The sequence below is a fragment of the Erinaceus europaeus genome, chromosome 11, assembly GCF_950295315.1.
Source record: "Erinaceus europaeus chromosome 11, mEriEur2.1, whole genome shotgun sequence".
Classification (NCBI taxonomy): domain Eukaryota; kingdom Metazoa; phylum Chordata; class Mammalia; order Eulipotyphla; family Erinaceidae; genus Erinaceus; species Erinaceus europaeus.
In genome coordinates, this window is record NC_080172.1 from 37,626,626 (window position 1) to 37,639,114 (window position 12,489).

The 12,489-nt window shown below is 44.9% G+C and overlaps 1 protein-coding gene across 1 annotated transcript in view; it reads right to left on the minus strand.

Moving 5' to 3' along the window:
* Positions 1–11,064, minus strand: part of REEP5 (receptor accessory protein 5) — a 45,126-nt gene extending 34,062 nt beyond the window's left edge. The window contains exons 1-2 of the mRNA XM_007536047.3: positions 10,841–11,064; positions 10,103–10,196 (exon numbers count right to left, since the gene is read on the minus strand). Of these exons, the coding sequence (XP_007536109.1) occupies positions 10,103–10,196; positions 10,841–10,958 (212 nt within the window). The 5' untranslated portion in view covers positions 10,959–11,064. The remainder of the gene's footprint in view (positions 1–10,102; positions 10,197–10,840) is intronic.
* Positions 11,065–12,489: the final 1,425 nt, after the last annotated feature.

The following is a 12,489-nucleotide window of genomic DNA, read 5'->3' on the forward strand; positions in this document are numbered from 1 at the left end:
ATAGTTAAACATTCCTTAATGTGATTTGGCATTCTCTGCAGTAAGTGAGGAGGATTTCAGACCATGTCCAGTCTTGTGTGTAACATAGGGAATTACAATCTCCTTCCCTTTGCCTCTAGATTACTTGAAAACTAGAGGATCCAGACTGCATGTCTGATTTTCTGAGGCCTAACTTTGAAAGTTCCAAGAAGGTGGCAGCCTGATATTTAAGTACAAAATAAAAAGAGTAGAATTTTGAAACAAAATGTGCTCAACAGGATATAAAGCAAAACTTCCTCTCCTTTCTTGGCAAGATGAAAATAAAGCCCTTAGACTTTCCCCCTGACCCCTCCATCTGAACAAAGTACAGGAACAACAGGGACAGGAACAACAGTCACAATGAAAAGTCTCTGGAAAAAAAATCTCCTTTAGGTCTTAGGCTCAGACTTTGCTTATGAATGTTCAACACAGCACTCGCTTCTGAGAAGAATCTCAGAAAGGTTCTCATTTCTTTAATTAAAGCTACTAAAAATCAGAGTTGTAGCAGGAACAAAAGACTACATTTTATTTTATTTCATGATTCATGACATATATAGGTCAATCCATAGAGACACATTAGTGGTTTCAAGAGACTTCTCATATAGGAGTTGGGTGGAAGGTGTCTGTTACTGGGTTTCCTTTTGGGATGATTGAACATTTTGGATTTAGGGGCCGGATGGTGGCACACCTGGTTGAGCACACGTTTCAGTGCCCAAGGACCCAAGTTCAAGCCCCTGGTCTACACCTGCAGGGGGAAAGATTCTATCTCCCCCTTCCTCTCAATTTCTGACTGCATCTCTACATTTTAAATTTATAATAGTGGTAGTAGCTACACATGTAATGAAAGGATACACTAACTTCTGAACCGTACACTTTGAAACTGCATATGAATTATACTTCAGCCAAAAACAGGATGAGGTTATAATATTAGTTAAGTAGTCTGTTGAGAAGTCTGTCTTCTCTTATTGGGAGGAGAGGACAGTAAGATTAAAGTAATTTTGTCAACAGCCCTTACCAGTGAGAAGGCTGGAACTGCATTTCAAATTGCCTATGTAGGACTGGCAAGATAGTTCACCTAGGAAGATGCCTGCTTTGCTGTGAATGTAACCCAGTTTTGAGTCCCAGGCCCCCATGGCACTGGGAGAAATTTTAGTGATGTGGGATCTCTCTCTTTCTATTTGAAAAGTCAGTCTGGAGCAGTGAAACTGTAGCAACAACAACAAAAATATTGCCTATGCTGGGTTACCAAAAAAGCTCAAAAGGCAAAAGATATACACAGAAAATAGGAGGCTCAAGGTAATATCTGTTATGGCTGTGGATACCCCTCTGTGAGTAGGGACTGACCTTCAGCTACTGTACACGCCAACAAGACATGGCTTGACCTGAAACCCCACCCAGATTTCCCTAGGTGGTGAGTCATGAGAAAAGTAGGCAATCAAATGAGCCTTTCAAAATCTTATTTCTGTACCCTGCAGCCTCTAGGCCCGATGCTGACCTTTATGCACCATCTGTGGGTCTCTCCTGATAATGCTCCTGGGAGAGCAATCAACTAGAACAAATGTTTTCAGGGGAGAAGGAAGGAACTGGCAATATTTTGGATGAATCAGCAATTCCTTCCAGAGGTCACAGCAACCAGAGTGACCCTAATATATAAATCATCTCATGCCACCCCTATTTAAGCCCATTCCAAGCAATCAGGAAGCATGTAACTTCTGACAACTCTCTGGAAGAAAATGCACACTTCATGCCCTGACCACTGGCTCTGACTTCCCTGATCCTCCCTCACCCACTTCCCTCTCACAGAGCTCTCAATAGTTCCTCTACTAGCCTGGGCACTAGTTGCCCCAAGGCCTGGCACATACTACTCCTTTTGCCTGCTTCTGCTCTTGGCTGCCCCGTTTTCATTCCTTAGACCTTAACTTCTATGTTATTGAAGACACTGTCTAAGAAGGATCCTTCCAGTTACTCTGTAGCATAACTCCTTGACAATGTTCTCTACAGGGCTCACCACACTGTCACTATATTACCAGTTCACTGTGACCCATTCTCTCAAAGAAGATGGAGAGCATACTGCTGGGCATATCAAAGGTGCTGTCACTGTGTCTGAAACATGGCTAGCATTCAATTGTTTAGCAATTGAATAGATGAACCTGCATTTAAAATACTTTGAAATAAAAGTAAAGGGGGGATTTGCAGGATTTGCAAGCATGAGGATGTGAACTCAATCCCTGGCATTGCATGTGGCAGAGTGATACTGGTTCTCTCTCCTCTCTCTCATCAATAAGTGAGTAAGCTAAATACAAAATGCACTCTGGCTAGGGAATATCAGGGGAATTAAATGAGGAAAGGAGAGCAATTAAAGGTAGTCACATACCACACTCTACCCATTGTGCCATCTCCCAGACCGCAACACATACCACACTTGTTTGTTTTTTTTAATTTTTTTTCTTTTTTTTTTATTTTCCCTTTTGTTGCCCTTTTTTTGTTGTTGTAGTTACTACTATTGTAGTTATTGATGTCACCGTTGTTAGGACAGAGAGAAATGAAGAGAGGAGGGGAAGACAGAGAGGGGGAGAGAAAGATAAGACACCTGCAGACCTGCTTCAGCGCCTGTGAAGCGACGCCCCTGCAGGTGGAGAGCTAGGGGCTCAAACCGGGATCCTTAAGCCAATCCTTGCGCTTTGTGCCACGTCCACTTAACCACCCCCGACTCCCCACATACCACACTTTTAAGTGACATTAAAATAGGTGTTATTGATATTACCATTTTCAAGAGGTTTCTTTCTGATATTGATACAATTGCATTGGTTTAAATAATGAAACTGACTTGATTAGACTCATAGATCTATTAGCTGAATATCTGCTAATGGGGGGGGTCATCTTCAGGCTTTATACTGAGTAAATAATGTCACTCTATTTTTGCCACCAGGTCTTTTGCAGGATCTTCAAGCCTATATGATCCCCTGCTACTGAAACAGTTTTGGTTTTGTCTGTTTGCTTTTTTAAAAAAATATTTATTTATTCTTTTTGTTGCCTGTGTTGTTTTATTGTTGTAGTTATTATTGTTGTTATTGATGTCATCATTGTCAGATAGGACAGAGAGAAATGGAGAGAGGAGGGGAAGACAGAGAGGAGAGAAAGACAGACATCTGCAGACCTGCTTCACTGCCTATGAAGTGACTCCCCTGCAGGTGGGGAGCCGGGGGCTTGAACCAGGATCCTTACGCACCTGTGCTTAACCCACTGCACTATACTACCGCCCAACTCCCTGTTTGCTTTTAGACAGAGGGTGAGAGACAGAAGGAGACACCAAAGCAATGCCCCATCACTCCTGAAGCTTCCCTTGCCACGGTTATTCCCTCTGGTGACTAGAAGCTTAAACCCAGATGCTTTGTAAAGTCTGTCCTCTACCAATGAGCTATCTCCTGACTCTACAATCTCCTTTAACCGCCTTCAGGGAACCAAGACCAGGTAAGCTGCAGGTTGTACCTATTTACTTAAGAGAGAAAATAACGTGTACCAAGTTAAAAGTTTAATGGTTAGAATTGGCTTGAGTTCCTTCATATGATTTTAGAAGGCTCTTTATTAAAATATACCAGTATGTTATAGAAGAAAGTCAATACCTAATGTGTTGACATGATAAAATGTTTACTATTTTTTTTAATCACTTACACAATTTTAAACTTAGTTTGCTAGAATCTTTGTTTATCACAAAGCTTATTACACCCTTAGGGCAGCTATAAACAAGGGTGGGTACACAACTTAATTGATCTTTCACTTAAAAAGCTAAGATAAACCTCATAGCTTAAATGTCTAAAAATAAATTTTTACTGTTACATTTATTTTAGATGACAATATTAGACTAAATAATTTTGTTGAATCACACCTGCCGAATAAAAAGAAAAAAATTTTATCAGGCCAGGAATATCATGTTTAACCCTTTATTCCTGGCAAGGCCACTGCTCTACCCTGACTGGGTCATTAGAAAGCCAGACTAAGCACGGAATTTGTTACAGTGGCAGTTGGTATTAGGGTGCTGGTGATATTTAGAATTCTCACGAGTGCGAGAGACTGCAGAGGCGTCTCACCACGCCTAGAGATCTCAGAAAATCTCTAACTAATGAACTGATGCTGATATTAGCTATCAGAAGGAAGAAACTGTCTTATATTTTAGTCTGGTAAAGGTGTGCCAACTCTACAAGTCAGGATCTTTAAAATCACATTCAGCTTAACTAAATCTTATTTAAAACTTAAAGCAAACTCTATTATTTTGGAGGGTTAACACATATTAGTGAAAACAAGGTTAGCACAGACTTAAAACAGACATTATTGGTGAAAAAAAATTTTTTCCTTAGCTCACAGCCACTCCTCCCCCCCACCCCGACCCCAGGAGGGGCGGGTGTGGCTAGAGGAATGATTGACTGCAGTCTTTGCCAATCTGTGGAGCAGGAGCTCTGTGATGTGATTGGCTGCATGGATGGAACAGGCGGGCTTAGTTTACCACTGCGCGGAGAAAAAAATTTGGAAGTTTCTTTTCTGGGCTAAGGTACATTTTAGATTTTTAAAGAAACAAATCATTAAATTGCTATCAAAAGTGTGTGCTGGTTCTCTTCTTCTTCTTCTAGCGTTTGCCCTTCTTCCATAGCCAGTCAACAGCATCAGGTTGAAAGCTGTCAGGAGCTGCTTGTTGCTGGCTTTGAAAGTGACTGGGATCCATGTGGATTCAGTTGGCTAGGAAGGATTGTCAGTTTCCCCAATGAATGGGTACTCACTGGTTCTCTAATAACCTTTAAGTTAAAGAGACCGTCTTGTTTGATTGATTTCTTTCTTTAAAGAATAGCTTGCTAGCCATATAATATCTCACTCAGAACTGGTTTAATGTTGTCTGAGGGCTCTGGCTGTCACAAAAAAGCTTTATCTTTTGTGTTTTCCTTTTAAGCAGTAAATAGCATTTTTAAGACCATGCCTAGGTCCACTTTAATGTCTGACTGACTCAGAAATTAGGAGAGGGTATAGAACAAAATGCCACAAAAGTGGGAGAGGAAAAAATTAGGTCAGACTCGTTTAAGATTAAACAGGGGAAGGACACTGAGTTTCTCAGAGCCTGGCCAGGGTTCTGATCTGCTGAGGTTCCTTCTCTGCATCCACTCCACGAGCTTCCCTGAAGCTTGAAGGATGGGGAGAAGGAGAGAAAGATCACAGGGACTCAAACGAGAGCCTCGGGGTTACCTTCCAATGTACTTTGGTACTGCTTCTTGATTTCCTGGAGTCACGGTCCCGATCCTCTATGGTTGGGCCAGCATTTTTTTCAACCGGGTGCTTGGGGTCGGGAAATTCTGCCCCACGTTGGGCGCCAGATTTCGGGGTGTCTCTCTCCTTCTCCGGCAGGGTGGCCTCCAGGGGAAAGGTAACAGGCTGGTTCTTTCTCACTCACGACAGGGGTGACACGAAGTAAAAGACCAGGGGACTCTTAGCGTGAATCTAGAATCTGAGTCCTTAGAGTCCCAGAATCCTAGAGTCCCTTTATTAGCAAAGTGGACATGAGTTAAATAGAAAAGCAATGAATTTAATTATTGTTGAAATATGACAGAAATTACAGGTTTCTTAACAGTCAGCATGCCCCTAAGGTAGGGGGTTGGTATGACAGGAATTGATGAGATACAAGACAGTTATTCTCCATAACACAAGCAACTTAATTATCCAAAGGTATTTGAGAGAAGCATAGGGGTTAAATCCGTAGGGTGAGACAGAAAGAAGATGAATATCAAAAGCCATATAGTTTGGAATTTCTCTTGTCTGGGGTCTGAGGTGTGTGATGAAGTGTGTGATAAGGTGTGTTCTTCTGTGATCAGAAGGTGACTTTGAATAAGTGAATCTGCAGCCATGTGGCCTGTGGTTAATGGAGGGAAGTACTGGGGTATCTGTGGGCCTGAGAGTCAAGAAGGAAAGAACCAAGTCTGAGTTTCCCCCCTTATGCTCACCTCGGTTGAGAGAGACTTACCAAGAGGTTATCTTCTCAGACCTCCATCCAAAGATGGGGGTAGTTCTCCCTAAGATCTATCAGGCTTACACATGTTACCAACAGGTAAGCCTCTGAACAATTCCAGGGGTCCGAAGACTATGTTTTCCTCCTTTTCACCCCATCTTAAAGACTAAAAAGCACAGGCTGTCAGAGACACCTTTCCACCAGGGGTTCTCAACCTTGGTTGCATGTTTGAACTCTTTATACACTGTAAAAGATGGAGGAGGCTATAAAAATCCCCCAAACCCAAGCTAAAACACAGACCTCTGGGAATTATAGCAGAACCTCTCGCGGAATAGGATTAAAGCATCAGTATGGTAAAAATCTCCTTGGAAATTCCAATCCACAGTCAAGCCAGATACTCACTGATTTGGGAGAAGTATAAGTATCACAAGGACTAACACTCAGTTCCCTTATTGCCACAAAATCCTATATTTATTTCAAGTGTTAAAAAAAAGTTGGCTCTCTCGAAAAGAAGCATCCTATGAATAAATACCAATATGTACCTATTCATTAATTTTTTCTTGAAATTTGCTTAAATCATTAAGTTTCTTTTTTTGAATTTTTCAATACTTTTCCAAGTTCCATTAAGATATTCTTCAAATATTACTTTGCTTCAGAATATTAAAATAGATAAGAAAGTATAAATTTAGATAGAAAACTTCTACTTGGAAATATGACTATCTCTACCATTTTATGGAATTTCTAAGAGTCTTGCAAAAAGACTCTCAAGCTTGAGGCTCCCAAATCCCCAGTTTGGTCCTCAGCACCAGTATAAACCAGAGCTAAACAATGATGGGGGGGAGGGGGAATTAAGGAATCCATAATATCTACTTAGTAATGTAGAAAACAAAGGAAAGAATGACTACAAACAAATGCTAGTGCTGAAATTGACTGGCCTGAAATTATGCAGTTATTTAAAAATGTGACTGAAAATATTGGCCCTGGTAGAATTAATCCATTTGAGGTCAAGAAGTATATTCTAATTTTGTCCTCATCTCACTTGCATTCACTGCTACACATAAACAAATCTATGTATTTCACCTAGAAACATATTTTTAATTTGTATTATACTTATTTATTTATTGGATAGAGACTACCAGAAGTCAAGAGGAAGGGGGAGAAAGAGATAGAGAGACACATGCAGCACTGCTTCACCACTTGCAAAACTTTCCCCCTGCAGGAAAATGAGGGGAATGAGGGGCTCGAACCTGGGTCCTTGAGCATTGCAACATGTGCACTCAACCAGGTGTGCCACCACCTGGCCCCTAGGAACATATTTTTAACTTTCAAAAGTTCACATCAATGATCATATCACACCAACCAAGGCTATTTTTCTCAGAAGACTATGTACTAAATGGCACTATTATAGAAAAAAAGGAGGAGATGGGGAAGAAGGAGGAGGAAAAGGATAAAAGTAGTAGTAGAAGAAGAGGGAAAATAAAGGGTTTTTTAAAAATATTTTTTCTTTTTTATATTTATTTATTTATTCCCTTGTGTTGCCCTTGTTTTTACTGTAGTTATTACTGTTGTTATTGACGTCGTCATTGTTGGATAGGACAGAGAGAAATTAAGAGAGGAGAAGACTCAGAGGGGGAAAGATAGACACCTGTAGACCTGCTTCACCGCTTCTGACGCAACCCCCGTGTAGGTGGGGAGTTGGGGGAGCTTGAACCGGGATCCTTACACCGATCCTTGCCCTTTGCGCCACGTGCGCTTAACCCGCTGTGCTACCGCCCGACTCCCAAAATAATGGTTTTTATTCCTCTTTTGGCATTCTTCAAAATCCACATTCCCTACTAGCTCAATATAACTCAAACATTTAGGTAGTCACTAACTCGTCACAGTTTGTTTTAAAAGTGATAAGTAACATTTGAAGTACAAACCCGATAAAGGCTTTGAAATATTTCATTTTAAAAGAACTGCAAATGGAGTACATGAAGAGTGTATGATGGAAAGTGTATGATGGGGTTATTGTGTCTGTTTTTAAAGAGTGACATGCAAGCCATTTAGAATTAGGGTTGTCGGGAGTCGGGCTGTAGCGCAGCCGGTTAAGCGCAGGTGGCGCAAAGCACAAGGACCGGCATAAGGATCCCGGTTGGAGCCCCGGCTCCCCACCTGCAGGGGAGTCGCTTCACAGGCGGTGAAGCAGGTCTGCAGGTGTCTGTCTCTCCTCCTCTCTGTCTTCCCCTCTTCTCTCCATTTCTCTCTGTCCTATCCAACAACGACAACAACAATAATAACTACAACAATAAAAGAACAAAGGGGAACAAAAGGGAATAAATAAAATAAAAAATTTAAAAAAAAAAGAATTAGGGTTGTTTACAACTTTCCATATATGTATTTAGCAGCAGATGGCATTTTATGGAAAACTCCTATTTGGGTACCTTTTTCATTGATGTACAAGCCGAACCAGTTTTTCTAGTCTGCCTTTGGCATCAGTTGGTATACACATAAAATCTGGATGGTGTTTAGCAAATAATGGGAGAGAGGCAGTGGAAGGACTTCTGAGCAAGAATATTGAGGATCTCCACACATGCCATAGATGTAGCTAGGTTTTCTGCATGCCACAGTGCCTTCAGCAGACTAACATAGCAATTATAAACTTAATTACTCAGATTAGGACTAACTTCTAAAACATGTTTCCTCCCTTCCAGTCATATATTAAATTCTAGCCTGGCCAGTGATAATCACAAAATGTAAATTATATATTAACACAAAGTACATTATCTGTATCCGATCTCCCATCTGAAATTTTTCCTCTCTTAACGTTTATTCCTACAGCTAAGGAAAGTTGCAGAAACCAATTTAGTAAAAGTAAAACCCATCAGCTTTCCTGGGAAGAGCAGTAGAGTACACCAGAATTCATTTATGGGGAAGAATAATTCCTATTTGGATGAAGAGGAAAATGACATTGTAGAATATTTTCAAAATAAACTTACTATACAGTCAAATAACCTCACCTAGAAATAAATTCAAATGCTAATCTGATGACTTATTTTTATTGAGTTTCACTTTATAAATGAATCATTTCTCTTTTTTTTAAATAATTTTAAAGCTTTTTTTATATTTATTTATTTCCTTTTTGTCGCCCTTGTTTTTATTGTTGTTGATGTCATTGTTGTTGGATAGGACAGAGAGAAATGGAGAGAGGAGGGGAAGACAGAGGGGGAGAGAAAGACAGACACCTGCTTCACCGCCTGTGAAGCATCTCCCCTGCAGGTGGGGAGCCTGAGGCTGGAACCCGGATCCACGCAGGCCCTTGGGCTTTGCGCCACCTGCACTTAACCCGCTGCGCTACCGCCCAACTCCCATAAATGAATCATTTCTATAACCAAGAGATTATTAGGGATTTATCTTATAGGGTTGTTTTCTTTAATAAATTATCTTTAGTGAATAGAGATAGCCAGAAATTGAGAGGACAGGGGGTGATAGAGAGGGAGAGACACAGAGGCAACCTGCAACTCTGCTTCACCACTAACAAAGCTTTCCCTCTGGAGATGGGGACCGGGGACTCAAACCTGCCTCGGCCCTTGCACACGGTAATATGTGCGCTCAACCAGGCGCGCCACCACCCAGCCTCTACAGGGTTTGTTTTTATGCTAGACAAATGCTCCTATTTGCCTGCGATAACTGGCAAGTCTGGAAATCAGTGAGACAAAAAAGTCTCTCCAGCGTCAGAATTAACATCGGAATTTAATCAGCCTTAATTGGTGTTTTACTGTCTATGCCATAAAAGCATGATGAAACACATTAACATAGTTATTAGGGCGAAGAAATCAGCTCTCTATACCCGCTGAGATCTCCCGGATCAGTATGGATTGGACCCAACTGTTACAACACTTTCCATTTCTGCATCCTTTAGGAGGTTCACACCCCGGAGGTCTAATCTGATGAAATATACATTTCAGGCGGGCATCAGATCGGGTAAAACGTGTCACCTTAAGCAGCTTCCTAGGCTCGGATGCTCTGACTTCCGTCTGAGAAGTGGGGCTGTGCTGCAAGTAGGGCTGCCCAGGCTGGGGGCAGAGGGCAGGGCAGTGGCAGGGGGTGAGCACTTACGAGATGTAGGCTGGGTAGCCAAATCCTATCAGGTTGCAGAGCAGAGAGGCTCCATAACCGAACACCAGGTACAACGCCACCAGCCCGATGACACCTAGAGGGACAGGAGCCGAGAAGTGAGTCCCCAGGCCCCAGCCCAGCAGCCCCCACCCCCAGGCGCTCAGGAAAACAAATGACAGGAAGGCTGGGCCAGCGCCTGAGTCTGGGATGGGGCAGCCGCCAGACCCCCACACCTTCCCCACCCCTCGCCGCCCTCCTTCTTCAGGGCCCCACAGAGCCGGGTGGGGGGCAGCCGGGGGAGTCCCGCCCGCAGAGCCGGGAGAGGCCACGATTCCCGCGGGGCACGAGAGGCACCGCGTCTCGGCGAACAGCTCCCGCCGCGGGCGCCGCACCCTCGGGGACCCCCAGCCGCCTCCCCGCGCGCCTCCCCCGCCAGCCGCTCAGCCGCGAGGACAAACACGTCAGCGCCGGTCGGCGCGGTGCCCCGAAACCCAGCAGCGCTCGGCCACCTGACCGCAGCACAGGCCGGCGCCCCTCTGCCCCAGGCGGGGCCTTCCGCCGGGCCTCTGGCTCCCGGTCGACCCCGAGGCCAGTTCCGACCGAGAGGAGGCCGCTCGACCCCGCCGGTGGCCGACGACGCCTGGCCGAGCCGCCACCCAGCTCGCTCCTCCCCAGCTGGTGCAGCAGCTGCGCCCCGGGCCTGGCAGGCGGCGGCGACCGCACGCCGCCCGAACCCACCGAGCGCGATGTAGCTCCGGTTCACGCCGGTCTTGGCCTCGAGCTTGGCCAAGAGATCGGTCATGCAGTTCTTCTCGTGTAGGAACTGGTTGAACCTCTGCCTCATGGCCGCAGACATGGCGAGGACCGTGCGCCGCCCGGGGCTGCTCTGAGTGTCGGTGGCCGCGGAGCTGGGCTGACGGAGGCACGAGGCGGGCGGGGCGGCGGCAGGCGGGGCGCTCGCGCGTCCACGTCTCCCCCGGGCGCGGCCTCTCTCCGCGCCCCGCCCGCCCCTGGGCGGCGCGCGCCCAGCGCCACACCCAGGCGGAGGCCGCGACCGCCTTTCTGGGCTTGGCGGGGACCTGGGGCTGGATCTGCGAGCAGCCTCAACCCACCCGCCCGCTGCAAAGGGGGCGAGCTCTCCTGAGCTCCTCTGGTAAATCGAACTAGCGCACCAAGCTGGTAGAAAGGCGGTGGCAGGCGACCTTGTCGCGCGCCCACCCGCCATGTGGTGGGACTGGTTTGATGTACCTGCTAGTGCACTGGTCCTCGCCATGTCTGCGGCCATGAGGTAGAGGTTTCTGCGTTTAAAATTGAAATGCGGGACCATCCTGAAAAGGCTCTGGCTGCAGACAGACCTTCCTTGTGTAGTCTTTCTTACCTAGAATCTTTTTGAATTGACCCCCTTTAAAAAACCCAACACGTCCTTTTCTGGATGATACTTTTCCAAGAAAAGTACTACGCCATTTAACTTATTTTTTATGGTGGCGTTAGATTGGCTAAATATAGGGAAATGTTTCCAAACCCCCTCACCGAAACAAAAATTTGCACATGTCCACAAGCAAAATTACTCTTTTTCTTTTGCTTCCAGGGTTATCGCTAGGGCTGGTGCCTACACTACGAATCCACTGCCTCTGGAGGCCATTTCCCCCATTGTTGTTAGGACATAGAGAAATGGAGAGAGGAGGGGAAGACAGAGAGGGAAGAGAAAGACGCCTGCAGACCTGCTTTACCGCTTGTGAATCCACCCCTACCTCCGCAGGTGGGGAGCCTGGGGCTGGAACTGGGATCCTTAGGCCAGTCCTTGTGCTTCGCACCATGTGTGCTTAACCCGCTGTGCTACCGCCCAGCCCAGAGCAAAATTACTCTTTTTAAGACTTTTTAAAAAATATTTATTTATTCCCTTTTGTTGCCCTTGTTTTATTGTTGTAGTCGTTGTTGAATAGGGCATAGAGAAATGGAGGGGGGGGGAAGACAGTGGGGGAGAGAAAGCTAGACACCTACAGACCTGCTTCACTGCTTATGAAGCGACTCCTCTGCAGGTCGGGGGGGGGGGGGGGGGCTCGAACCGGGGTCTTTACGCTGGTCCTTGCGCTTTGCGCTTAACCTGCTGCGCTGCCTCCCGACTCCCGCAAAATTAAGATCAAGTCTTAGAGAAGAATCCTGCTTTGTTTCCTGCAGAAAGTCTTGCTTACACTCTTCATCTAAAGCTTGGCTTTAGATACCTCTCATCCATATTATTCTGAGACACCTTTTTAAATGATTCTTCTTCCTGTGATCCATTGTACACCTCTCTGTAGATTTTCCCCACTGGCTATGTTTCAAAGTCTTCCCAGTACATAACAGACTTGAGCTGATTTCTTTAACAAAGCAGTCACTGGCTCTGCACA